Source organism: Anabrus simplex, chromosome 1 (assembly GCF_040414725.1).
Source record: "Anabrus simplex isolate iqAnaSimp1 chromosome 1, ASM4041472v1, whole genome shotgun sequence".
Taxonomy (NCBI): domain Eukaryota; kingdom Metazoa; phylum Arthropoda; class Insecta; order Orthoptera; family Tettigoniidae; genus Anabrus; species Anabrus simplex.
This window is the reverse complement of record NC_090265.1, coordinates 189,693,944-189,720,074: the sequence shown is the minus strand read 5'-3', so window position 1 is coordinate 189,720,074 and position 26,131 is coordinate 189,693,944. Positions and strand designations below refer to the sequence as shown.

Below are 26,131 nucleotides of genomic sequence, written 5' to 3'. Positions count from 1 at the left end.
GAGAGAAATGCCAATTTCGGAATGAACTCGGTGGATGAAGCTGTACACATACACCGGCTTCGGTGGTGGGGTCATGTGAGGCAAATGAAGGAGGATAGGTTACCTAGGAGAATAATGGACTCTATTATGGGGGGTAAGAGAAGTAGAGGGAGACTAAGATGACGATGGTTAGACTCGGTTTCTAACGATTTAAAGATAAGGGGTATAGAACTAAATGAGGCCCCAGCACTAGTTGCAAATAGAGGATTGTAGGATTGTGGCAACGTTTAGTAAATACAGAGTTTTGCAGACTGAACACTGAAATGCATAACTTTCTATAATGATTATGTATGTATGTATGTATGTATGTATGTATGTATGTATGTATGTATGTATAAAGACACTATTCCAACAAACAATCATAATTTTACAGCTGCAGTACTTCCACCTAATTTCTGTACTCTCATCTGACAAGAGGTCTTGTGAAAATGTTACTGGTAGTTTAAATCAAAACCAGTTATAAATCTTTGTATTTGGTACAGTATCACCGGGCTCGGTAGCTGCAGTCGCTTATTTGCGGCCAGTATCCAGTATCCGGGAGATAGTGGGTTTGAACCCCACTGTCGGCAGCCCTCTTCCCCATTTACACACCAGGCAAATGCTGGGGCTGTACCTAATTAAGGCCACGGCCGCTTCCTTCCCACTCCTAGCTCCTTCCTGTCCCATCGTCGCCATAAGACCTGCCTGTGTCGGTGCGACGTAAAGTAACTTGAAAAAAAAATACAGTATCATTAGTTGTTTCTTGAGCGATTGATAACCATCAGTGGCTTGCGAGACTTGTCATGACTTTTGCAGAGCCCCGTAAGCCACAAATTTTGAGGTTCCTGTAGGGCTTTCACAGCTACTACAGCGGTCCTGGGGTAAACAGACTCCGCGGTTTACTTAGTTTGATGTGAGATTGGAAGGAGGGAAGCATTGAGGAAGGTCAAGAAACAAATTGCTGCAGTTCCCTACTTCATGATGTTGCTCAACTCCCACTGCGTTGATGAGGAATTGGACTAATAGGAAATAAGGGTGATAATACAAGAACAGCTGGAGCATAAGAATGGTAGTCTCTATATATGGAATGAATTTCTGAGTAAAGATTAGTGAAGCAGTCATGAATTATGAATAAACCATGTATTGAAATACCATGTGGAGGAGAGATACTGAAAGTAGGCAGTTTTAAATATTTGGGAAACATTATAGAGGAAAGCGGGAGAAACAGGAGATAAATAATTGAATAGGACAGAGTTGCAGACCATTTTGTTAAGTGTGTAGGAGGTTTAATATGGAGCAGAGATGGGCCTCAAGGCTGCAAACAGATTTTATACAACACCTACCATGTTCCCATACTGACTGATGCATCAGAAATAGAGGTAATGAAAGAAAGAAAGAAAGAAAGAAAGAAAGAGATAAATGTAGGGTACAGGGCTATGAAATTAAGATTCTTAGTACAAGGATTGGAGTGACAAGATAAGACAGATGGAAGAATGGAGTGTGAAGTGGTAAAAGGGGAACCATTAACAGCTAGAATAGAAAGATCGTGATTACAATGTTTGTGGATATGTGGATGAAAGAGGAGAGGTTGAGTTGACCCTACAAGTGCCAAAGTTTTATTTTTTTGACATGTGGCTGTCTGTAGTGACACCATAAAAATAAAAAAACCTTCATAAGTCATAATAAAGGTATTTCAGGTGAGATCTATTGACGTAAGACACAAACTAAGTTGTCAAGCATATTTTGAAGTTTATTTTTACTGTTGTTAAAAGCAAAGAGGATAGAATAGAATAGAGATGAAACTCAATGATAAATTTCGGTACCAAGCCACTCGGCACTAGTAGTTTCAGTCTCTCATCAGAGATAGCGCATTTTGTGCACTATCTTATCGCTATTATCAACAGATAGCGCAGAGAAGCGACATCCAGTGCAGTGACTCACATCCGGGTATGCTTACAGCTCCTCCCCCCTCCTTTCCCCTGCCCCCTCACCCTCCTACCCCTTCGCCGGCGATAATAATGCAGTTCTACTACTTCCATGCCCAATACATTGTAATTCATATATTTTTATTTCCAAGTACTTACTATGTTGTAAATAATGATCTGATACCCCTAGTTCGTATGGCATACAATGTTACTGAGAACGTAACCACACACCTCAAAGCAGCTTTAACTTCAAATGAATGATTGACACATTAACACAAAGCTGATATTATAACAAATAAGAAATCCCTTCGAAAGCAAGCCAGCAGAGCACACCATATGCAAGAGAATGGGGTATCACATCAATATCCAAGTACAGCATGAAAATAAAAATAACAGAATTAAATGCACTGAGACTGGAAATATATAGAACTACATTAATAGAACCATTCAGCTTTCAGCCCCTGATGTGTACTCAAACAGGAAATACAGGATTTCAGGAGGACTAGTGAAGATATATTTCAAATAAACAAGCACAAGGAACAAAGATTTACAGCACAAGCACAAGGGCACTTGGAATTCAAACAACACAAATACTGTAGCATCATGGGAACTATCGATTAAAATCGATATAAGTTCGAACAAGATTAATCGATTGGGTAAAGTTGAATTCGATGCAATCCAGCAATATTATCTCCACAATGCTTGACGTTGTATGACTAATTAATTTGTTAGAAGGGCCCACTGATTGAGGTTAGACTTAAAATACTTGAAATACTTCACTTTGAGACAAACTGCCTTTAATTAATAACATCGCTCATTTCATGCTTACTTGCTTGCCATCTACAGAACTTGTATATAACTATTTACACGTTATGAATGACCTCCAGCGCCATCTAAAAGGAGAGACTAAAACCACCTGAAGCTAACTACAGATTAGAACCATAAGCCCCATTAGACTTTCACCCCCCCCCGGTTAAGAGTTCCGTATCCATGTACAGTACATATTCCGCATTATGTATCCTATCTGCTTTGGAATTTCATTGTTTACATGTGGTCAAGATGGCGACTGAAGATGTATCTATTGTTGATGATACTTTTTTTTTTTACAATTCGCTTTATGTTGCATTACCACAGATAGGTTTTATGGCAGCATTGAGATAGGGAAGGGGTAGGAGTGTTTTACATGTCCATGGTAAGGTCTCCTCGTAAACTTCAAAATAGTCTCGATCCTTTCTAATCCAACGATGAGAATGCACTGAAACTTGGACAAGAAAAACTAATCAAGGGTTCTCAAAGCTGTTCAGTGATGTCAACATGTAACTAATTATAAGCTATAAATTTCATTTTTGTTCCATATTGAAGTGCAACTATAAGAAATAAATTGACAATATATCAAGTAAATAATAATACATCAGTCTTGAGACTAGTTTCAGCAACTTAGTGGCCTTCTTCAGCCAAATAAAAATTAAACAGATTATGTGATAACTAAAACATGTATACCAGACAAAGACAATGTTGCAGGAATAATTATAACATTAAAATACATATAACAACAAAAATTATGGTTATGATCTTTTTGTCATAATAAGATATTTTTAAGTTAGGACCTCAGGCAAAGAAGTAAATCTTGAAAAGATAGTCAGAATTAGGAATGAATAAACATACAGTAAAGAAATTAAAAGGGAGAAAAATTATTTGTGAGACTCACCTCTAATGTCTGATGTAGAACAAGCACTGACTTGCTGGAGGGAGCAGGCAGACCATGTAAACAAAGGAGTGTATAGGGAACAAGCCTGACTTGTTGTAGGAAGCAGTCAGTGTAAACAAAGGAGGAGTAGATAGGGAGAGGAGGGAGGAGGAAAGGAAGGGAGGGGAAGGGAAAGGGGGGTGGCAGGGGAGGGAGGGGAGAAGGAGATAAGGGGTGTCTAATTTGGGGCTGAAGAATGCAGAAAGAATGCTGCTGAGAGGGGAATTTAAAGAAATTATAAAAGAAAAAATTCTTTTTATCTGAGACATGATTACTAAAGATAGGAGTTAGAAGGTGAACTGACGACAAAGACCCAGTGCGGTGGATTTGGTCAAAACTAGCGGAAAAAAAAAACCTGCCAGGAACTGGACCCGGGCCTCTTACAGATAACAAACATATAAGAGACACAAAGAAATAAAAATATAACAGTAATAAGGGCAAGAACTTAAATTTATTATGGAGAGGGGAAAAAAAAAAGGTTGCATAGGTAAAATAACGGGGCCAAACATCAAATAGGTAATATTAATAATATGTGGCCCATAATCAAAATACACCATATTCATAGATTATAGCATCTTCACACACGCTTACCTTCATAAAAGACGTGACGAAAAGTTTGGTGTAAGGACATGGTATCTACATTAATTAATTGAGGAATTTGAAGAATATGAATTCAGGTGGGTACAAAACATTTCTTTGTAGCACATCGGGTCTAAACAGTCACAAGTTTAGGGAGTAACAGCACCTAATCATAACATTCTCCCTTTCAATTCTCCAGACAAGACATAAAACTCCTAACAATAAAAAAATCACGTCCCCCGAGAATAGAGTATCATCAAGTAAAAGAGCTTAAAACAGGAGAAGAGGGAAGGGTGCACTGAGCTCATACAAATAAATGCAAAGAGAAAAGGGGAAGTTACCATGGTTTCACGCCAAACAACTAAAAAAATATGGAAAGGCAACCGGCAAAGAAGAAAACATACTAAACTAGAAAATAGGTAAAGAAAGCCAATGACGGCAATGTGAAACGAGCAATAAATAAGTAAATTAGGCACAAATGGTATCACGAATCAAGCATCAGAACCACACACGCTCACACAGAGACCCAGGGGTTAGGTCGCCGAAATAAAGGGACATATAAGAACGTCAACGCACAGCACATAACAAAATAAACAACCGATCTCGAGCTCGGACGATATGAACCAGAAAGTGGTCCATTTTAAAGAGACGGAGTGTCTCCAATACCAAAACATACAGAAACAGGCCAATCGCGTTGTTAGCTTGTATTCATACCAAGTCTATGAAGTGGACAGGAATTATACAGAACACGCGATAAAATAATATAACATGAGCTCAAGCGGAATGTTAACGAAGCGACATGAGTAAAAGCTCATAATCTATAAGCTTCATTTCCGTATTGATTGTAGCTACAACATAAGAATGATACTGAAGCCTCCACCTTATCAATACATTTATTTATATACTATTAATCACAGTAATCACAGTACCAGTTTCGACCCCTCTAGGGTCATCCTCAGCTGCCATATACCAATATAGTTATTAAAACATCACATTGGAAGGTGGTGTACATACATGAAAATTGATCCAATTTGACAGGCCGTTTAAAATAAGATGTATGTTAAAATGGTAAAATAAATCCTCTCTTCTTCAATTATAAAAAGATTACGTAATGTGAGAGGCATGTCACTACAATGTTCCTGTTGATTTGGTAAGCGTAAACTGAGATTTGTACTATTGTGTATACACTGATGTTCATAGAGTAATCACTATTTTACGTTAAAACTTATAATTAATTATTAAAAACATTTCGACATTTTATTCTTCTGGTGATTATGTTGCTTATTACACGGTGTCCTTCTGTTGGTAGTATGTGTACCTTGAAGTGATCCGGACACTGTCTATGATGAAATAGGTCGTAGTTTAATGTTCGGTTCGATGCATTGTCTATGTACTATATTCATAGTATATACTAAATACTGAGTTAATAGTAATGCGTATTGTAAGTATAAAAATTTTGTTTAGTTTGCGACGTGCACCTTAATATGACGTTGTATGCTATGTTAAGTGTCAAATGGTTTATATTTTTAATATCTTAAATGATAGCGTGTAGGCTTCTTCCTATATGTTGTAGGCTGTGATATCTGTAAATAGAAATGAATTGTGTAAGAAACGGCGTTTAATAGATTTGTAAAAAGTAAAGTTTTGTGTATATTGTACTTACACTGGGTGTTGACACTATGTGCGTTGCACGGCAGCACGTAGAGTTCTGTTACGTGTTAGTCTAGGGCTGCTGCTCGCGACTGTAGAGGGGAAGTTAGGGGGGGTAGGAGGAGCGGCTGTAGGGGGAGTAGGATTAGAGTGGGAGGTATCTTTAGGCGGTTCTTTTATATGTATGGGATGTTGTTTCTTAACTCTTTTTAGATAATTGCTTTTTAGGAGGGGAATAACTGCGTCAAAAAGGATATTGGTTTTTTTTCTGTAAGTTCATTCAAGTTAAAATTTGGATTGACGTATTGGTCTAGGTTTATGTAAAATTCTTCCATGATGCTGAGTAAGGGGCTCTTGGGGTTAGTACTTAAGATTTGCATGTCATTTTCAATATTTGTAAAGTTGTGTTTATGGTCTTTGATATGTTGTCCTATGGCTGAAAAATGTCTGTTTTATTGCATTGATGTGTTCGTTATATTGTATCTGGAAGTTCCTCCCAGTATGTCCTATGTAACTGGCTTCACAGTTGTTACATTTCATGCGATAGACTCCTGAGTGGTTGTATCGATTTTTATTGTTAACAGATTTAGAATTATATAAGATATTGGCATTGCTGTGTGTGGTTTAGAAGCTATTTTTAGGCCTCATTTTTTAAAGATGTTCGTTAAGGGATGTATATGACTGTTATTTTAGGTGAATAGTACGTAGTCCTTTTTGGTTTTTTCAGTTCTGATCAGTTTGGATTTGGGTTGATTTTTTATTTTGTATATGATCTTATTGATAATTTCTTTTTTATACCCATTCTGTCTGGCTATTTCATGGATTAAATTAAGTTCTTTATTTAGTTCTTTTTTTTTGTTAGTGGTATGTTGTAAGTTCTATATATCATACTATAATATGCAGCTTTCTTGTGTGCGTTAGGGTGGGTAGAGTCTATTTTTATTGTATTGGATTTGTGAGTGGGCTTTCTATATATTTTGTATGTTAAATGGTCATTGTGCCTGGTTATAGATATGTCTAGATAGTTTATGGTGTTATTGTTTTCTGTTTCCATGGTAAATTTTATATGGGGATCTATTCCATTTAATTGTTCTAAAATTTTGGTTTCATTAGTGTGTCTATTGTCTATTATAACAAATACATCATCTACAAATCTGCACCAGAAGAGGATATTATCTAGTTTTTGGATTTCTTGGTGTTCCATGTGATCTATATAGATTTCAGCTAATATACCTGATGTTGGGGATCCCATAGGTAATCCTTTTTGGTGATATATAGTGTCATGAAATTTGAAATAATTGTTGTTGATAGCAAAGTGAAGTAATTTTATGAACTCTTCTATTTCTAAATTACTGAGTTTGCTGTGGTTTTTGAGATTAGATTCTATAATTTTTATGGTTTTTTGCGTGGGTATGTTGGGGTACATGTTTATTATGTCATATGATGCTAGTCTATAGTGATACTGCAGAATTCTGAGTTTCTTATTGTTTGTTTTTAGCTAAAAATACGTAATGTTTTTTGAGAAATGTTTGGATAAATTGTGATAATTTGTAAGTAGGACTTGGTTTATAGTTTATTATGGGTCTCATTGGAATATTGTCTTTATGAATCTTTGGGTATGCTTTAGCAGTAGGTAGTCCTGGGTTCATTCTTATGTTGTAGCTACAATCAATACGGAAATGAAGCTTATAGATTATGATAGCATAGCCAACCAGGCAAAAAGAACGGCGTATAAATATCTAAATTTAAAAATCAAAATCACAAATGTAGTTAAAAGCATCACCTTTCTAAAAGAATGCCTATTAAACGGTCTAACACCAAAATTTCTCAAAAAATACAACAAACACATGAACACTAACCAAACCCGTAATACACAGAAAAAGACTAACCGAATTTGGCTAAAAGAAGAAATCAAATTCTTGTACAAGAAAAGACGACGACTCAATACACAACTTTACGAAACACATCTGAAAGCCTCTCATGACCTACCAGACAGTTATTGGGACAACTTCTGGCAAATAACTAATGAAAAAATAAAAAATATAGCCATTCAAAAGCAGAACACATTAAACAAGAAGTTAAATGCATTAAAACAATCACGTTGCCAGGACACACAGAATAATGCACCCAACAGACAACACTTGACCAGACCTAATAATAATCAACATGTATTTCATCCACCAATGAAAAATCTAACAAACACAACATTCAATGAATCAGAATCCATTATACTGAGTAAGGGACCCAAACGTAATTGGGGAAATGATTCAGTATGTATGTATGTATGAAATGTAACGACTGCAAAGCCAGTTACATAGGACATACTGGGAGGAACTTCCAGATACGATATAACGAACACATCAATGCAATAAAACATAGACATTTTTCAGCCATAGGACAACATATCAAAGACCATAAACACAACTTTACAAATATTGAAAATGACATGCAAATCTTAAGTACTAACCCCAAGAGCCCCTTACTCAGCATCATGGAAGAATTTTACATAAACCTAGACCAATACGTCAATCCAAATTTTAACTTGAATGAACTTACAGAAAAAAAACCAATATCCTTTTTGACGCAGTTATTCCCCTCCTAAAAAGCAATTATCTAAAAAGAGTTAAGAAACAACATCCCATACATATAAAAGAACCGCCTAAAGATACCTCCCACTCTAATCCTACTCCCCCTACAGCCGCTCCTCCTACCCCTCCTAACTTCCCCTCTACAGTCGCGAGCAGCAGCCCTAGACTAACACGTAACAGAACTCTACGTGCTGCCGTGCAACGCACATAGTGTCAACACCCAGTGTAAGTACAATATACACAAAACTTTACTTTTTACAAATCTATTAAACGCCGTTTCTTACACAATTCATTTCTATTTACAGATATCACAGCCTACAACATATAGGAAGAAGCCTACACGCTATCATTTAAGATATTAAAAATATAAACCATTTGACACTTGACATAGCATACGACGTCATATTAAGGTGCACGTCGCAAACTAAACAAAATTTTTATACTTACAATACGCATTACTATTAACTCAGTATTTAGTATATACTATGAATATAGTACATAGACAATGCATCGAACCGAACATTAAACTACGACCTATTTCTTCATAGACAGTGTCCGGATCACTTCAAGATACACATACTACCAACAGAAGGACATCGTGTAATAAGCAACATAATCACCAGAAGAATAAAATGTCGAAATGTTTTTAATAATTAATTATAAGTTTTAACGTAAAATAGTGATTACTCTATGAACATCAGTGTATACACAATAGTACAAATCTCAGTTTACGCTTACCAAATCAACAGGAACATTGTAGTGACATGCCTCTCACATTACGTAATCTTTTTATAATTGAAGAAGAGAGGATTTATTTTACCATTTTAACATACATCTTATTTTAAACGGCCTGTCAAATTGGGTCAATTTTCATGTATGTACAATACCTTCCAATGTGATGTTTTAATAACTATATTGGTATATGGCAGCTGAGGATGACCCTAGAGGTGTCGAAACCGGTACTGTGATTACTGTGATTAATAGTATATAATTAAATGTATTGATAAGGTGGAGGCTTCAGTATCATTCTTATGTTATGAGTAAAAGGTCTTGGCCGGCACACAGCAAACAATCTCATACACGCGCATGCGCGCGCACACCCACACACGCGCGCGAATCCGTGTCACCTTCTGTTCTCAAAACAAACATAGTGAATTAGTAAAGGAAAATCAAAGTTAACACACAAATAAATTAGAAACACACGTAATGAGGGAAGCCTTTCTAACCCAGCCGTGGTGAGCACAGAACAAAGCAATAATAAAACCAAGAGAAGATTAAAGAAAAATAAATACCTCGATTACATAAGCAATTAACATTCTCGAAAGGCCGAGATGTGTACAGACATCTTGAATCTGTTAAAATATCTTTTATATGCCACAAAGGCGACTTGGAAATCCAATCCTTCCATCTTCTCAAGTCAAAACTCCCCACCCTAACAACCAGAAAGAATAACCGAACAAGACAGGACAGAAAAGAAATGCTTTGACCTATGCTAACGTATGAAATGCCATCTACCGGAATAAGGAAAGATTACACAGTGGTAACAACACATGATGGGAAAGAGTAACAGTTCATAAACACAAGAGTTCGCTAGGAACGTGAAGACTTCAGAAAAGGCAAACGTATCATAAAATGATATGGTGTGGTTGAAATATTCTAAGTGCCCCCTTGAAAATGAATTCTGTCTTGCTGATCAGACAAGAAGAATTCATTTTACTTGAAGGCTGAAGCTTAAACTAAATGTGCGCGCACCGGTACATGAGTACAATACAAAGGGGGTACATATTTAAGAATGTACGTTTTCCTTCAGAAACACATGTAGACGTGTCCTATCACTAAGGTCAACACAAGGAAACGATGAAGAGCAGAGTCTTTTAAGACCTGAAGTGTGTTGCATTCCAGTGAAGCGTATAAACATGTGCATGTCGAATATGATCATACTTCATTTTCTCCATATATTACGATTCGACTCCTGGCTTTCCTTTTGTCGTTAATAATCTATGTTATTCATCTGATTTCTTAAAGAAGATAACAGTTTTCTATTCCTGAAACAGAAAGAGATCTGAATATACCATTTTCTCGCTAAGACATAATCGAAGTTCACATGGTAGATGCAGAAAACAATATGATAACTCAGTAAAAATGAAGTAAAATGTATGTTACGGTTTCCTTGGGTAATATGGTTTTAACAAGGATACATGGGCTTTGGAGAAGTCGTGCGTAGTGACGTCCTCCAGCTCGTCCGTCACAGGTCCCAGTAATTTAACGATCCTGTTTGGCTCAGACCATTTCTGACATAGTTTCCCGCTGACATGGTCCTAGGCGGAACTGACAGGAAATTTCTTTATTAAAACTAGGTCTCCAACACTAAAAGGGACCGGTTTCCTCCCCTTGTTATACCTCAGAGCCACCTTGTTCTTCGCTTTTATCAGATGATCAGAAGCTATTTTCCATTTTTCTTCCACACTCAGGTGATGGGAAGGAGCGGAGAGATATTCGATATTCCACTGCAACATAAGCGGATCGTTTGAGATTCTGCCCAGAAACAGTTCGGCTGGCGTGAATTGGCTGGATTCATGTACAGCGGTGTTGAAACCTAGGCTGAAAAAAGACAAACAGGAGTCCCTACGGGATTGGTTATTATGGTGAAAGGCAGATAAACATGTTTTGAGGTTACGATGGAATCTCTCGAATAGAGACGGTTGAGGGTGCTGAGGGCTAAGACGGATATGCTTAATACCCCACGAAAAACACTTATTCTGAAAACTAGTACAGGTGAAGACAGAGGAATTGTCTGACACTAATGTCTTGGGAGGTCCAAAAATGGCAAAAATTTGATTGGATAACAATTTAGTGGTGACGGCAGAGTTCATTTTCCGGACAGGGAACAGCCAAACAAACTTAGAAAAACCATCAATGACTGATAGTATGTCGATATGTCCATTCTGGGATCTTACTAGAGGTCCGAAGAAATCTATAAATAGTTTCTCTCCAGGAACATTAGTCACAAGTCTATGAAGTGGACATGAATTATACAGAACACGCGATAAAATAATACAACATGAACTCAAGCGGAATGTTAACGAAGCGACATGTGTAAAAGGTCTCGGCTGGCACACAGCAAACAATCTCGAACACACACACACATATGAATCCGTGTCACCTTCTGTTCTCAAAACAAACATAGTGAATCGGTAAAGGAAAATCAAAGTTAACACACAAATAAAATTAGAAACACACGTAATGAGGGAATCCTTTTACACCCTTCCACCTATCATTATTTCATTAATCTTCTCAAGAATGGGGGTTAATTGCGTAAGTCAAATACGGTGGTTGGAAGTATATGTTCCAGCTAGCTACTCAGGGTAAAAATATATCAACTTAGTCCTCAAAATATATTAATGTGATCGCAGGTTCCGTTGAAGAGTAAAGATATCCGCATATTAATCATTCAACCCCCCAAAACCAAGCAATTATCCATGATATCGCTCATATCTTACCATAAATTATTACTATTGGCACATATGCTACCTTATGATTACGTATTATTACCTATTCTCAGAAAGAAATCTCAGAAATTATCCTAAATCTAATTTATTAGCATGCTAATATGATATCAAGATAAAATAAAATCAACTTGAGGGCTGTAGAGAAAAGAAAATGCAGTTACGTTACATATTTAACTTGAAAACATAAATTATTTCCATTAACATAGCTGAAACTGGGTAAATTATAACCTTTCATTCACAACTTTTCGTTATTACTTTGTTGAATCATCTCAGTTCATCATTTTATAAATATTTCATGGGGGAAATGAGGATTGAATCTTTATTTCAGGAGGGAGTAGTGTTTCTTCATATTTAGTTTGTTTGGATTTTCGTAGTAACTTTTTCGAGACACGAGATAAACAATAAGTTTCCTAAGTATGGTTTCAAAATGTCATCAGACTTTAAATAACTTTGTCTACACTAATATTAAGTAAATTATCATCATATTCTTTCGTGTATGTCAAGAAATCAAATATTTTATCAGTCAGTGCCATTGATAGAATTACCAATCAGTTCAAACTATGAAAATCGTGCTGTGTGATTACATATTTACGTGCTACTGTAATTAAAATAAAATCTTATATCATTTCCTGCTGTGCCAATATTACGTTGTAATTCTATTGACTAATCTATATTCACATTGTGAAACGTTTGCTCTGTAAGACGATGTCCCTTCATATCCCTATATCTACTCCATAACGTATGTGAGATTCAATTAACCTAGCATAATCTCTCAAGTAGATACTACCAATCGACCATTAATCACCTGGACTGTACCTCTATATTCATATGAGCATTACCTAACCTCGCTGCTTGCGGTGTTATTTACCATACAATAACCGTAACTAACACATAAATCCATAACAACATCTTCCAACCATTCTACAAGGAACAATTAATATATCCCAATACTATTATTACTTCATAATTCTCATATATCTCTTTTTCCAGACTCATCTGCATATATAAATTCTCATCTCATTTCTTCTAAACAACCTCTTTGTTACGGTTTACTAGTCCATCGACGACAAAGTCTCCTTATTAACGGCAAATTCCTAATATTTAATCTACTTCTTCTTATAATACAGTCAGAATGGTCATGTCTGCCGATCTGGTCTTTCAAATATCCAGGTTTTACTCCGTAATTCACAGACTCTCTTCTTAACCTCGCCTGGTTCAACGCTAAATGATCTTTCCGAGTAGATTGGTACATAAATATCGATATTCACATTCCGTATGTGTTTACAATAACCTGAAATCATCTTATGAACACGGTATAACTATTACTCTTATTGGCACATGTTTGCGGCTAACCTCTTAAAATCTAGCACTGATATTCACTTACTGGCACATATAATTTATTTGTAGGCAATTCTGCATTCCTACTATTATATTTCAACAACTACAAATAGCTTACTGGTAATTTGGAAACTTATCACTCTCGTCTCGACTGGTCAGCTGCTGGCTCCAGTTTGCTTCTTATGACATATCTGAGCAATCAACCTTGGTCCCCGTTTATGACATAGCTGGGCATCGGTTTTGGCAGTCTGACTTGAGCTAAAGCATCTCAGGTAGTCTTCCTCCACCAGTTTAAGCGTGCTTCATCATGACTCCGGTGTCCATGCAATAAGAAGACAACATTAATCGAGCAGAATACATATCAAGATCTTCCATTCTAAGCTTTCTAGGACGTATGAATTGCTATTGGTATTTCTTAATACTCATAGATAGTGCTCTAAATATCTATATATTTCCAAATAGGATTGTTCTCGTCAAATATATCGCCTACTGAATGTTGATTAGAGCTTCTGAATATATTTTCTCTGCAGTTTCTGACAGTATACGGCCACTTATTATAATGCGACTGGCTCTTTTTCTCCTCAATGTTTCACTATTCCGTAGCTTTTCTTTATTTCAATATTTTTAAACGAAGTGAATACGTTTTCCTCTTGTCTTGGGTTATTTTTGCAGGTGTAAATAACTAGATCCCTCGCTCGAGTGTATATTATCTCTCGGCTTTCCTTTCACACTTTGATAATATTCTTCTTAGCTCGCAGTGAAATTGCTGTCTTTTTAAATGCGATCTTCTCTTACAAAGTAGTTAAGAATAGAATGAATTCAATTATTTTTTAAGGACCATAGTTGTTCTATCTAAGAAACTCTTTTCTTTCTCGCCGGACTTTTTAAGTCTCCGCCTTCTAATTGTGATCAACATGCCACATGGACACACTTCATATATATTTGCGCTACCTGAAGCTGCTCCGCGCCATTTTATCCCCTACATCTCCATGTTAATGACCATCTCAACTGTAACGTAATGGTACACTTTCTAACCCAACCATGGTGAGCACAGAACGAAGCAATAATAAAACCAAGAGAAGATTAAAGAAAAATGAATACCTCGATTACATAAGCAATTAACATTCTCGAAAGGCCGAGATGTGTACAGACATCTTGAATCTGTTAAAATATCTTTTATGTGCCACAAAGGCGACTTGGAAATCCAATCCTTCCATCTTCTCAAGTCAAAACTCCCCACCCTAACAACCAGAAAGAATAACCGAACAAGACGGGGCAGAAAAGAAATGCTTTGACCTATGCTAACGTATGAGATGCCATCTACCAGAATAAGGAAAGATTACATAGTGGTAACAACACATGATGGGAAAGAGTAACAGTTCATAAACACAAGAGTTCGCTAGGAACGTGAAGACTTCAGAAAAGGCAAACGTACCATAAAATGATGGTGCGGTTGAAAGGTCAAATTAAAATCTTTGATTTCTCTGAAATTTCATTTAGATTGAACTTAGGATTGACAAACTCTTCCAAATGGATGAAACAATTTTCCTAATATTGAGCAGGGGGCCTTTTTATATGACTCTGAGAATTTTCATGTCTTGGTTGATATTAGTGAACTTATGGTTAGTATCATCCATTTGGTGTTCTATGGCTGAAAATCAGTTATATTTCAGGGTGTTCGGTCAAACAGGTAGGAGCTTCCTTACAAGATACTTACAGCAGTACCATTCTTTTTTTAACTCTGAACAATGTACAAACAAAACTCTTATATATTTATTTTTGCATTTTCCAAATTGGACGGTGTTATGCATCAAAGAGCTAAGCGACAATTTAAAAAAGAAAAACAGAATACTGATACCATCTATCGCATAAAGAGTCGATCTAACTGCTCAGATACTTGTGGAGCTAAGATTAAACAGCTGTAACAGAAGAAAAACATAAGTGCCACTATCATAATACGGGGTTACAAGTTACACATCAGCCGTCTATCTGCCTTATTCAAAGGATTGATTCACCAAGTGGTATTTAGTGTTCACTAACATCCTCCCATATATCACAGGTATGTAGTATGAGTTATTGCCATAGGGCCTACAGTGCATTATCATTAGTGCATGCTTGTTTTTTCTGTACCACACTATAAATGTACAGTTGGCTGTTTGGATGTAAGTAACTTAATTTCACCAAGCAGTTTAGTAATACATACATCAAGGAAAAGTTAATAATTGAATGTAAGTCATGTACTTAGGCCTTGAAGTAGGTGTGCTAACATAGGTGGTAAAGATGTAGCTGGAAGGATGTCGGTTCGATTCCCCATCTTGTAGTCAGAATATATGAATGATACCACCATTTCTTTTTTGCTATTTGTTTTATGAGTTCGACACTTATTTGCCTGTATGTTTCTGTGAAATTCTTATATAATAAAATAGTAATAGGCATTGAAAACCTAATATTCTATTGCTAGTTCTTGGTGCTTAACAACAAAATCTCACATAGTGGCACTTAACATGTTGTTGTATAACTAAAATTTCTGTAGCACTGAGCATTAGTAAGTTAACCACCACAGTTTGGTGCTTAGCCGCTTGATGCTTATCTTCGGCCCGCAAACTGCAAATACGGCTAAGTTGAATTTGAGTAAAACAAGGAAAATATTGCACTGAATGAGTTTTCTTCTGAATGACCGCATTATACGTACCACATTATGTCACTGTACCAAATATTTATTTATTTTGACTAAAATATCTCGTCTAAGATGGGTTTAAATATGAAAACCTTTGAACGCGTTTTCCTCAAAACTAAGATTTGACGCAATCCGCTTGATGCATAACACTGCCCAATTGTCTATGTAAATGTCTACCAGAATTCCTGATAGTTTGATTAATAGAGCTATGAAAATTCACCTTTCCATCAAGGATAACAAATGTGAAATTAATACTGTTTATATAGCAAAAAAAAAAAATGATGTAAATAGAATTACTAATAAATTGTTAAAAAACCTGTACCATTTTAGTAAATGAGTAAAAAAAAAAAGCAATACATATTACTTACATTTCATAGTAATATAATAACATGTATACCAGGCGAAAATTCAACATAGCTAGCAAAATTATGAATTTTTGTTACAGTACTTGCACCATTAACATATATTAAATAAATACTTGAATTCAGGAGTTTATAAATTAAAATGTGAAAAATGCATTGCTAGTTTGGTCAGAGGTGTTAAAGTTTTCAGATACGGAATCAGGAGCATGATCGTGCCAAGAAGCATAAAACATTTTTGGCATTGAGTGAACTTTAATCATTCTTACACTTCCTTGAGTAATGATCTGTCATTTTGCATAGACCTCAGAAAAGTTTGTTGCTTAATATTTGTGAAGATATTTATATTTGAAGTTAAAAATTTAAATTGAATTTAACTCATTTCTGAGAAAATCAATATACATTACGAGGAGTTGATAAATCCTTTTTTCCGAGCAAGTGGTCATGTAGTTAGGGTCGAGCACCTGTGAGCTTGCATTTGGAAGATAGTGGGTTCGAACCCCACTGTCGGCAACCCTGAAGATGGTTTTCTGGGGTTTCCCATTTTCACACCAGGCAAATGCTGGGGCTGAACCTTAATTAAGGCTACGGCTGCTTCCTATCCTACTCCTATCCCTTTGCTATCCCATTGTTGCCATAAGACCTATCTGTGTCAGTGCGACATAAAGCAAACTGTAAAAATAAAAGTAGAAAAAAAAAATTTTTTTTTTAAACTAATAAACAAACTTCTATTCCTCCTCATTCTACCCCTCCCTTACCACCACCTCCAGTTTTCTTCAGTGGCAACTTACCTCGGCATTCAACGTTGCGCAGTGTCAGTTCGGTGTTAAGTTTTCACTGTATCTATACACAGCCTTCATGAGTTGTAAGTGAAAGTTGAATTATACTTAGGCCCAGTGTATATAGTATTAATGTTCTTTTCTTGCCATTGCCCATGTTTTACAATGTGAAACATTGCTCCACTGTTCCACTGTTAACCAGGCTTGTATTTATTTACTGAAGTGTTGTCCTTGTTAGGTGTTAAAAGGTACAGTTATAAATGGATCAGTATTTGTGCCAAGTTTGTGACCTTACACAGAACATGCTATTTAAAATCTTGCTTGACAAGCTGTCGGTGTAGACATCAGAAGTAGACGTTGGGCTTGTTGGCAAGCAAAGATGATATGAGTTGCAGATGGAACACTCCAATAGTCCAAAGAACTTCCTATTTGCTGAGTCATACTGGCACAGTACTTCCAAAAACAGGAAAATTGAAAATTTTAAAACTAGTTTTGTGAAGAACGGACGAAGATGGAGTTATGTTGACAAGACCGGATTTAGAAAGCAGATGGGAAGATAATTTTCGTTACTTGATAACTGTATCAGCATGTAGTATTAAAGATCCTGAGAAGATTTTGTGGTTGATTCAGTGTGTGTTTAACTGTGTAATATGATGTAACGTATGTATGCATTTCTTTCTTTTTTTCTTTCTTTCTTCAGTGCTGGGTCCTATCAATTCATCAGCCAAGTTACAGCTTAACCCTAGGCCGGAGGATGATGGATCGGGATATAATATACCTAAAGTTCTTCTCATCTTGGTGATGGAGCAACTGGCTATAGGTGAGTACTACACTTATTTATTTTTGACCTAAGATAATCATCTCAGGATGGCCCCCTTGATGAAGCCGGGAGACTTAAACAAGCTTGACGGGGAGGAAAAACGGCACAAAGAAAGGAATTACCTGTAGGGGCAATGTACAGTGGAGATTATATGCCCTGTAACCCCCTACGATGGCTGTGAGAAAGGAGGTAATGATAATGGTGTTTGGTTTCCGAAGATGCTTATCATTACAAGATATTAGAATCATTCCGTATTGACGGTTTTCACTTTACAATGGCGAAAAATGAAAGTATCCTCCTATTCAATACATCATATATTCCGTCATTAGACGGAGTAAACAAGTTCAGACATGTTTCGGCTCGTTTGAGCCATCTTCAGTGAAAAAATTAGGGGGGTTGGAATAATTATTTACATAATATGAGTTGAAAAAATGCTAAAAAACATAATGAAAGCGCAAATGAAAAAACAAACAAAAGAGAGCCTAGACGGAAACAAAATAGTACAAATATACAATATTTACATCAATATGCAGAGCAAAACAACTTGTTGCGACAAAATTCAGTGAAACAGGTGTTAATTTGAAATAATAATTGATACTAAAAACTGCGTTAACCTAAGAAACAAGGGAATGAGGAAACAACTGATGCAGATGGAAATGAATAATAGTAGCACATGGTGGGGTTGTGGACCTCATAGTTTACAAATTATTAGTTTATAAACGACAAAACAGTTTGAAATCGCTGTCAAAATCCTAGTGGAAACCCATCACATCAAAATGGTCAGGAGGAGAGCGGGAGCAAACATTTTGAGAGAAACCAAGCCTGAATTAACCTGCAGGCGAAAAGCCTGTGATAAGGAGAAAAAACACCTTAAATTTAAGGCTTCAGAAATAGCAGCATTCTTAATATCTTCTCAATCTAGCGGTCCCTTTCTTCATTATTGTTTCATAATGTTGGCTGGTGTTTTGCCTTATCATAGAGGGGTCGGAAGGGCCGCATATAAAAATATGAGAAGCTGTGTTAGGTAGAAGACAGATGCATAGTAAATTGTAGTAATCTAGTGGAAACCGTCAATGAAGTTCTTTGGTTACTTTGAGAAAGCCAGGCCACTAGAGAGGACAACCACCTACTGCACACCATTAGAACTTCATTGACGGTTTCCACTAGATTACTACAATTTACTATGCATCTGTCTTCTACCTAACACAGCTTCTCATATTTTTATATGCAGCCCTTCCGACCCCTCTATGATAAGGCAAAACACCAGCCAACATTATGAAACAATAATGAAGAAAGGGACCGCTAGATTGAGAAGATATTAAGAATGCTGCTATTTCTGAAGCCTTAAATTTAAGGTGTTTTTTCTCCTTATCACAGGCTTTTCGCCTGCAGGTTAATTCAGGCTTGGTTTCTCTCAAAATGTTTGCTCCCGCTCTCCTCCTGACCATTTTGATGTGATGGGTTTCCACTAGGATTTTGACAGCGATTTCAAACTGTTTTGTCGTTTATAAACTAATAATTTGTAAACTATGAGGTCCACAACCCCACCATGTGCTACTATTATTCATTTCCATCTGCATCATTTGTTTCCTCATTCCCTTGTTTCTTAGGTTAACGCAGTTTTTAGTATCAATTATTATTTCAAATTAACACCTGTTTCACTGAATTTTGTCGCAATAAGTTGTTTTGTTCTGCATATTGATGTAAATATTGTATATTTGTACTATTTTGTTTCCGTCTAGGCTCTCTTTTGTTTGTTTTTTCATTTGCGCTTTCATTATGTTTTTTAGCATTTTTTCAACTCATATTATGTAAATAATTATTCCAACCCCCCTCATTTTTTCACTGAAGATGGCTCAAACGAGCCGAAACATGTCTGAACTTGTTTACTCCGTCTAATGACGGAATATATGATGTATTGAATAGGAGGATACTTTCATTTTTCGCCATTGTAAAGTGAAGATGCTTATCTGCGCATCTATTAAGATGGGACACTACCTATGATGAATTCTAATGATGAAATGGAACATACACCCAGCCCCTGACTCACCGGAATTATCCAGTAAGGGCTAACATCCCTGACCCGGCCGGGAATCGAACCTGGGACCCCTTGCAAAGTTTTTTTTTAAGGTTCAGCCTTTTCAATACAAATTAAGAGTTGCATAAGATATTATTTACGTTTATTTAATAATGGTACCAGTTTTGACATTTAAATGTCATCTTCAGCCATAAAATACATTAATCACACAATTGAGGAAGGACTTGATAATTAAAATTGACATTGTAAGACATTAATACATAGTTTTTTAACAATAAAAGATTAATTAAAAGTTTGGTCATGTTATTGACGTCTTTTGAAACACTTATTTACACTGTGTGCTAAATAAAATAGCAATAAACTTATAGCAATCATTCGATACACTTTTTTGTTGATCTGTTTATGTGCTAATATTCAAATCATCATGTCATATTTACGGTTGCATTTGGATCTTTAGCTATAATTTGCCAGTCCGTTAAGACACTTGGTATTCAAATGTTGTCAAAGAGAAAACATAATTTTAGATGATAACACCTTGTTCATGTAAATAACTTGTAGAACTATGCGTTAGTATATCTCATTACTCATTACACACGTTGTCTCGAGAGGCTTGTTGTGTCATTAAGTTTACAAAAGGAGTATTTTTATTACCCCACCTATTCAATACAATTGATTCTGCTGTTATGTGGTTAAATAAACATAGGAATTACTAAATTTAAAGGGACATGTTTTGCCCTTCTTTTATTGGGCATCATCAGCTTTATTTAATCTTAAAACGAGCATTGGTCAGAGGACATAATCACTTATCTATATATATATAAAATAAGAGTTTTGTCTGTACATTGCTCAGAATTTGAAAATAATGGTATTTCTGTATCAGTCATGTCCATAGTAACAAGAAAATGCACTTTTCAGTTTTCCGTAATTTCTGTCTGTCTGTCTGTATGTATGTATGTACACGCATCACGAGAAAACGGTTGAAGAGAATTTAATGAAAATCGGTATGTGAAGTCAGGGGATGAGCCTCTACAATCTAGGCTATAAATCATTTTACTCACGCTGAGTGAAATGGTAGTTTAGGGGAAGGCCTAAAATTGATTTCTCAACTATTTATGTTATTAGTGGTCTAATGAAAATCGGTATGTGAAGTCGGGGGATGAGCCTCTACAATCTACGCTATAAATCATTTTACTCACGCTGAGTAAAATGGTAGTTTAGGGGAAGGCCTAAAATTGAATTCTCAACTATTTATGTTATTAGTGGTCGTATTTTAAAGAAAATGGGTATGCTAAGTTGGGGAATAAGTTGCTACAATCTAGGCTATCAATAATTGTATTCACGCTGAGAAAAATGGTAGTTTAGGGGAAGGCCTAAAATTTAATTCTCAAATATTGTTGTTATTAGTAGTCCTACCTTGATGAAAATCGGTATGCAAAGTCAGGAAATAAGTCGCTATAGTCTAGGCTGTAAATTATTTTATTCACCCTGGGTGATATGGTAGTTTAGGGGAAGGCCTAAAATGTAATTCTCAAATATTTCTTATTAGAGGTGTAATCGATGAATGCTACATAACTAAGGTTATATAGTATTAAATTTCCTATTATTCACGTCTTATACATTGTTACCGAACTGGCTATGATCACAAAGATATTCATGTATTTGGATTTTTGTTACTAAGTACATATCAGCGCCGAGTAACGACAAAATGGGTAAACAGTATTTAATGAAAATCGGTATGTAAAGTCGGAGAATAAGAAACTACAGTTTATGGTATAAAATATTTTACAAATCACAGAGTCGAAAGAAAACTAAATGTGAAGGCCTACAATATAGAAAGCTCATAACATTCATCAACAATAACATTACATTGACCATTGTTTGTCGTGATGTGCTTTGTGTCTTCTGTTGCCCTTAATCTCCGGTAGATAGGATTACTGCTGTGTACAGAGTATTTTTTATTTGATTTAGGCCTACGTTGCACCGACATAGATAGGTTTTATGGCGACGATAGGATAGGAAAGGGCTACGAGTGCCTTAGGCCTTAATTAAGGTACAGGCCCAGCATTTGACTGGTGTGAAAGTGGGAAACCACGGAATACCATCTTCAGCGCTGCCGACAATGGGGTTCGAATCCACTATCTCTCGGATACAAGCACACAGCTGCGCACCGGTAACCACACGGTCAACTCGCCCAGTGGTACAGAGTGTAACAGCCTATCTGAATATTGATGGGAAGTAGCTGGGGAGTTAGATAACTTTCTTCTTTAGCATGCCATTCCCCTGGTTTATAAATTTTCTGATATACTGGTACGTAACACACTGGATCATCATAGCATTCGGGCTATTCAATCTCGAGGCACTGATTGGAATGAACAGTGTGCATATTTAGCGGAATAATGGCAGATGAGTGTTCATGGCAATCTACGGCCTGGTCATCCCAGCTCTGGAACTTTGGACTATTTAGATTGGCACCGCAATCTAACCGCAGCACTGTTCGTTAAAAGTGATAAAACGTGCGGCTTTCCATTTGATCGAGTATTTTATATGATGGCATTGCTTTTAATCGCTACATTCATACTTACATTTTTGTAATGACCTATGTTGATTTCAGGCTAGGAAAACCACAAAGTCAGTCTTTCTGAGAATCCCGTTGCGAAGCACGGGTACATCAGCTAGTAACTTATAAAAATTAAATTGTCATTTCTTAAAAGTAATGACACTGTGGAATACTTGTTATAAATTAAAGATGTTGAGACATAACATATACAACACATGCTAAAGTCATTTTAAAATGTTTGTCTAAAAAATAAAGAATTTTGTGTCATATTAATTCTAGAAACAACACATGTCTGACACTGAAGTGGATCCTCTTCGTAAGAAATTTGAACATACGCGTCTCTTGGGGGTCAGATATTGAACCCAAGACTTCAATAGACAAGAATGGTATGACAGTACACAAAAGCTGAGGTTGAATTCTGTTTTTTTATGAAGAACACAGGAGCTAAAAAATACTGGCCGGTAAAAAGGTGAACGATTTAAAATTATCTTATTAAGTTGATTAATAAAAAATGATCGTAAGTTAACTAATAGGAAGCACATACGGTGAGAAAATGCATGGGAATATGTGGAAGAATGAACGAAGGAGTGAAAGGTTGTATAAATGAGAAATATGTATATATTAGGCTATTCTTTGTTACTTTACCTGTAAATAGTGTATATAACTGTTTTAGTTTAGGACTTAGGTAATTATCTCAAAGGTCAGGGGGCACTACATGTAGGGGGGCCTGTCCTTTTCCCCTGGTTGAAGTCGTTGCCGAGACGAGTATATCAGAGTGTTTGACAGGTTTGTTTGACAGTCTCATGAAGTGTGGTCCCACTAGAAGATTTAGAACACCGTGGAAAATAATGTGGTTACTGTAATGAAAAAAAAAAAAACGAGCTGTCGGTGTGTGTTAAATCCTATGTGAATATACCCTACGCCTTGAACAACAGACTTCGGTCCAGAAATCCACCAATAAGGACTGCCAAAATCCTGGTTGACAAATTCAGCCTGCAGCAGGATTGGTTTCAAGAATGGACTTCTATGGCTCCAGCTGAGTATCAGAACTTCCCCTGTATAACAAGTATACCAAAAGGATTTGACCTACCTCGCAAAACCTGGACAACCCTCAATCGTATCAGGACAGGCCATGGAAAGTGCGCTGACTTCCTCTATAAATGGGGCAAACTTCCCTCCCCGGAATGTAGCTGTGGTGCCCTTAAGCAAACAGTTCGTCATATAGTGGAACAGTGCCCCCTGAGTGCTGATCAGGGTAGCCCAAAAGATTTTCTTGACCCAAGTCCTTCTTGTATAGACTATTTGCAGAGCTTGATGGTGAAATACATAGTGTACCGTATATTTAATTTGTGATTATGTGTTTTTATTTTTAATGTCATACGCTAAATAATATGTAAAACGGGTACTTACTCATTCGCCGTAAACTATGTCCGTCTTAATGCAGCGTTAGTCTCATTCATCCATTCATTATTTATTTACCATAAACCTTTACAGTATCTATGGAAGGCCAGGGGAAAAGGACAGGCCCCCCTACACGTAGTGCCCCCTGACCTTTGAGATAATTACCTAAATCTTAAACTAAAACAGTTATATACACTATTTACAGGTAAAGTAACAAAGAATAGCCTAATATATACATATTTCTCATTTATACAACCTTTCACTCCCTCGTTCATTCTTCCACATATTCTCATGCATTTTCTCACCGTATGTGCTTCCTAACGTAACATTTAACTATATTTACATTTCTACATTTAATGTTGGTGGGTAGATCGTTCCAAAGCCGCGCTGAACGAGCAAAGAAACCTACCTGGCCGTACCCCGTGTTTCCAAGCCACTTTGTTGCAACACATTCAGCTGACCTCAACCATCCTTCCTGATATAGATTCACAATTAAGTATTTATTTATTTTCCACCTAGTCGATACAATGATTGCTTAAGGCAATTTTTAATGGTCAAAAATGGTACATGTTTCGTGTATTATCAACATCTTCAGCCACATAACACTGTTTAGATGAAAAATATATAAATTGACAAAGTAATGCTTTAGAGGAAGTGTCCTTAAAATTAACATAAGATTGACAACATTAAAACAAACAAATAACTCAAGAGAAAATATATAAATTATTTCTACAATAGAAAGCAGTCATCAAGGAAACACTTGTACAATATTCCATAGAGAATATGTCCTAATGAATATTCTTTTCTTAATAATTCATGAAAAAAGGTCAATTTATAAATTAAAAAAATATATAATTTATAAGTAATTATCAAAATGAAGAAATCCAGATATCACAGTGTGGTTCTTATTATTAATGCAGATGAAAATATAACTAATTCCTAGTTGTCAAATCTTATTAAGCCTGCTTTCCTTTGGAACAGTAACTCCTGTCATTCTTTCACAGTTTTGCGTCGGGTGTAATATTGATGATGCGTTCTTCCTTGCTCTTGCACTTGAGGAGGCGGAGGAGCGGGGGATATAGGTGTGTCAAGAACTTCCTTGCTGTCACCTATAGCTTCAACTGAGGAGGAATAAGTTATAGGGCTATCTGTAGGTGGAGAAATTCCAATTCTTTTTTTCGTGATCTTTCTCAAGCATTTTCAGATATACTAGAATTTGATAATATAATGGATTCTTATATTCTACAGCCTCATTAAGGTTATCATTTTTCTTTACATGTTGGTCTAGATGAATGTACAGATCTTCATATGTGTTCATTAAGCTGCCCTTTTTAACTTTTTTATGATGGTCAGGTCTTGTTCTATGTTGGTAAATTTATGACCTGTGGCAGTCATGTGTGATCCCATTGCTGAGAATCTTCTATGTTTTTCAGCATTCACATGTTCCAAATATCTAACTTTAAAATTGCAGCCAGATTGTCCTATGTATGTATTCTTGCATTCAAAGCATGTGAGTTTATATATTCCCGAATCAAAAAATTTATCTTTTTCCGAGAGATTTATTGTATCATGGTTGAAAATACTATGTTTCATGTTGTTATTTGTGGAAAATGCAATTTTGAAATTTTTCTCTTAAATAAATTTGTTATTACCTGTATGTTTGGATTATTATATGTGAACTTGATATATTTTTCAGTTTTACTAGGTTCGACTGTTGATTTAGATTGTTGCTTCTCCGAAAATTTATTAATAATTTTATCAATCATGTTATTGTTGAAACCATTCAAGACGGCTTGTTGTCGGATAAACAACAGTTCTTTATTCCTTTTAGATTTAGATAAAGGAATACTAAATGCTCTGTTAACGTAACTATAATATGCTGATCTTTTCTGTGCCTCAGGGTGTAACGAGTTGTTCTTGATAGTGGTCAGTGTGAAAGTGATTTTCTGTGTATTTTGAAAGAAAATCCTTTTTCTTGTCTTGTTGTGACTATGTCCAGAAAATTCAGTGATCTTTCTACTTCTTCTAAAGTGAATTTTATATTGGAATCCAAATTATTCAATATATTTAAAACTTTATTGCTATCGGTGAGTCTGTTATCTATTATAGCGTAAACATCGTCCACATAACGTATCCAAAAATCCAA

The 26,131-nt window shown here is 36.0% G+C and overlaps 1 protein-coding gene across 1 annotated transcript in view; it reads left to right on the top strand.

Moving 5' to 3' along the window:
• The window catches only part of LOC136885511 (intermembrane lipid transfer protein Vps13), a 1,358,975-nt gene that overhangs the window by 56,645 nt on the left and 1,276,199 nt on the right, over positions 1-26,131 (top strand). Inside the window, exon 6 of the mRNA XM_067158109.2 lies at positions 17,870-17,989. Coding sequence (XP_067014210.2) covers positions 17,870-17,989 — 120 coding nt within the window. The remainder of the gene's footprint in view (positions 1-17,869; positions 17,990-26,131) is intronic.